Source organism: Echinops telfairi, unplaced genomic scaffold (assembly GCF_000313985.2).
Source record: "Echinops telfairi isolate 266 unplaced genomic scaffold, ASM31398v2 ScPeMD7_5592;HRSCAF=6446, whole genome shotgun sequence".
Classification (NCBI taxonomy): domain Eukaryota; kingdom Metazoa; phylum Chordata; class Mammalia; order Afrosoricida; family Tenrecidae; genus Echinops; species Echinops telfairi.
Window position 1 is genome coordinate 29,534,953 of NW_022109491.1, and position 2,540 is coordinate 29,537,492.

Below are 2,540 nucleotides of genomic sequence, written 5' to 3' on the forward strand. Positions count from 1 at the left end.
AGAGAGTGAGTGAGTGAGTGAGTGAATGAATGAGAGTGAGTGACTGAGAGAGTGAGTGAGTGAATGAGTCAGTGAATGTGAGTGAGTGAGAGAGTAAGTGAGTGAGAGGGTGAGTGAGTGAATGAATGAGAGTGAGAGAGTGAGTGAGTGAGAGAGTGAATGAGAGTGAGTGAGAGAGTGAGTGAGAGTGAATGAGTGAATGAGAAAGAGTGAGTGAGTGAGAGAGAGAGTGAGTGAGTCTATGTAGCAAAATTATATTGTTATATAAAGAAGTGTTCTACTAGGAAGTACTGCAACCAACCAAGCCCCCCTGGTGCAATTGCCACTGCCTCCTAGTGACTGCTACAGAGTTCATACAGGTACAAACACCAAACTGGAGCCAATGAGGTTATGCTTTGGGCTGCTAACAACAAGGTCAGCAGTTCAAACCCACCAGTTGCCTCTCGGGAGAAAGATGAGGCATTCTACTCTCTCCCATATAGAGTTACAGTCTCAGGTACTCACACGGGAAATTCTACCCTGTCCTTTAGGACTGCTATGAGTCAAGACAGACTGGATGTCCGTGAGTTGGATTTTGGAGACAATTGGAGGTCTCCTGCTGGCTGGCTAGAAACTGTCTCCTAACCAGGGATGAAAGGGACTAGTATTTGGGCACACAGTCCCCACCACCCAGCTCAAAGTCTGGCCAGCCACTAGGACCGGTTACATCTTCAGAAGCCTAGCACTCACCTCGGACCTGGAAGAAGAGGGAGGTGTTGGTTGATCCAAAAACATTTGTGGCCTTACAGTGGTAGCTACCAGAGTCTTTTAGGCTCAGTTCTCGAACCTCCAGCTGCAGGGAGTTGGCCATGGACTTGGCCTGAAGCCGGCCACGGGCTGGGATCTGGGAGCCCGGACTAGTGGCCAAGAGGTGCTCCTCATGGAATAGGGACAGCTGGGCAGGGGGGTGGCTGTCTACGGTGCAGGCGAACACCGCCACATGGCCCTGGTCCACATCCAGGAGGGCTGACAGCTTCGGAGGGTCTGGAGGATCTGCGGGGACAGGGGGACAAGGCCACCCTCAGCCCCGCTCACCATCACCCAGCTGCCTTACACTGACCCCTACCCATACACACACGTTCCCACACTCACTCACTGTCTCATAAGCTCCCCCACGAAACACACTCACACATATACTCTCACACTCACTCACTGTCACACACACTCCCCCATGAAACATACTCACACATACACTCGCTCACACTCATTCCCCCACCACACATACTCTTACACTGATACACACACTCTCACACTCACTGTCCCACACGCTCCCCCACGAAACACTCTCACACTCACTCACTGTCCCACACGCTGCCCCATGAAACACACACAATCTCATACTCACTGTCACACACTCCCCCACAAAACACTCACACTCATTCCCCTACCACACACTCACACACACACTCTCACACTCACACACACTCACATGCTCCCCCATGAAACACACTCACACATACACTCTCTCACCCTCATACACACACACTCACATGCTCACTGTCATACACACTCCCACACAAAACACACTCACACATGCACTCACACACTCATTTCCCCCACCACACACACACACACACACACTCACTGTCACACACACTCCCTGACAAAACACACTCATACACTCACTCACACACTCATTCCCCCACTACACGCTCACATTCATTTCCCTACCACACACACTCACACACACACACTCTCACACACTCTCACACATACACACTCATACACTCACACACCCCGCCACCACACACACACTCACATACACACACACCCACACACTCTCCACCACCACACATATACGCATGCTCAGCGACTCAACCCCAGCCCTGTTGCTCTCCCCAGACTACTCCCCCAACCCTGAGTGCCCCACTCTCTGCCCCTGCCGGTCACCCACAGAGCACATTCAGGGCCACAGGAGCGGAGAGCTGGGCCTCAGTGGAAGTGAGGATTCGGCAGGCATAGAGGGCCGCATCACTCCGGGCCACAGGCATCAGGGTCACAGTCTCCAGGGGGCCCTGGGCCCACAGTGCCCCATCCCGGAACCAGGAGAAATTGGCTGGGGGGCTGGGGGCCTCTCGGCTCACAGTGCACGTCAGATTGGCCACGATGCCCTCTCGCAGCACGTTTGATGGTGAAATGACCAGGACGGTGGCTGGAAAAGTTCATAGGCTCCTTAGAGGCAAGGCCAGCGCCCCTCCCCCACTCGGCCAGCCCCCCACTGGGGGAGGGGAGGAGAGGAGACCCCAGGCCAGGGAGCAAAGCAAGCAAGTTCAGAGCAGAGCCGAGGGCTCCTCCACAGGTATCCCGCAGGTGGCTAGAGCCCTGTGGGTGACCAGGGAGCCTGGAGGAAGTGGGCCCTGGAGACCATGGTGGGGAGCAGAGATGGGACAGTCAGGAACAGGGAAGGATGACAAGGCAGCCCCATGGATTGCAGAGGGCCCCAATGTGGAGAGCGGGCAGCAGGATAGTGGGTGAGGTGGGGGGGGTATGGGGTGGGGGGG

General features: G+C 55.0%; 1 protein-coding gene across 1 annotated transcript in view; it reads right to left on the reverse strand.

The window, feature by feature from the left end:
* SIGLEC1 (sialic acid binding Ig like lectin 1) overlaps window positions 1-2,540 on the reverse strand; it is a 25,901-nt gene that overhangs the window by 9,365 nt on the left and 13,996 nt on the right. Inside the window, exons 10-11 of the mRNA XM_045295361.1 lie at window positions 1,934-2,191; window positions 730-1,032 (exon numbers count right to left, since the gene is read on the reverse strand). Of these exons, the coding sequence (XP_045151296.1) occupies window positions 730-1,032; window positions 1,934-2,191 (561 nt within the window). The remainder of the gene's footprint in view (window positions 1-729; window positions 1,033-1,933; window positions 2,192-2,540) is intronic.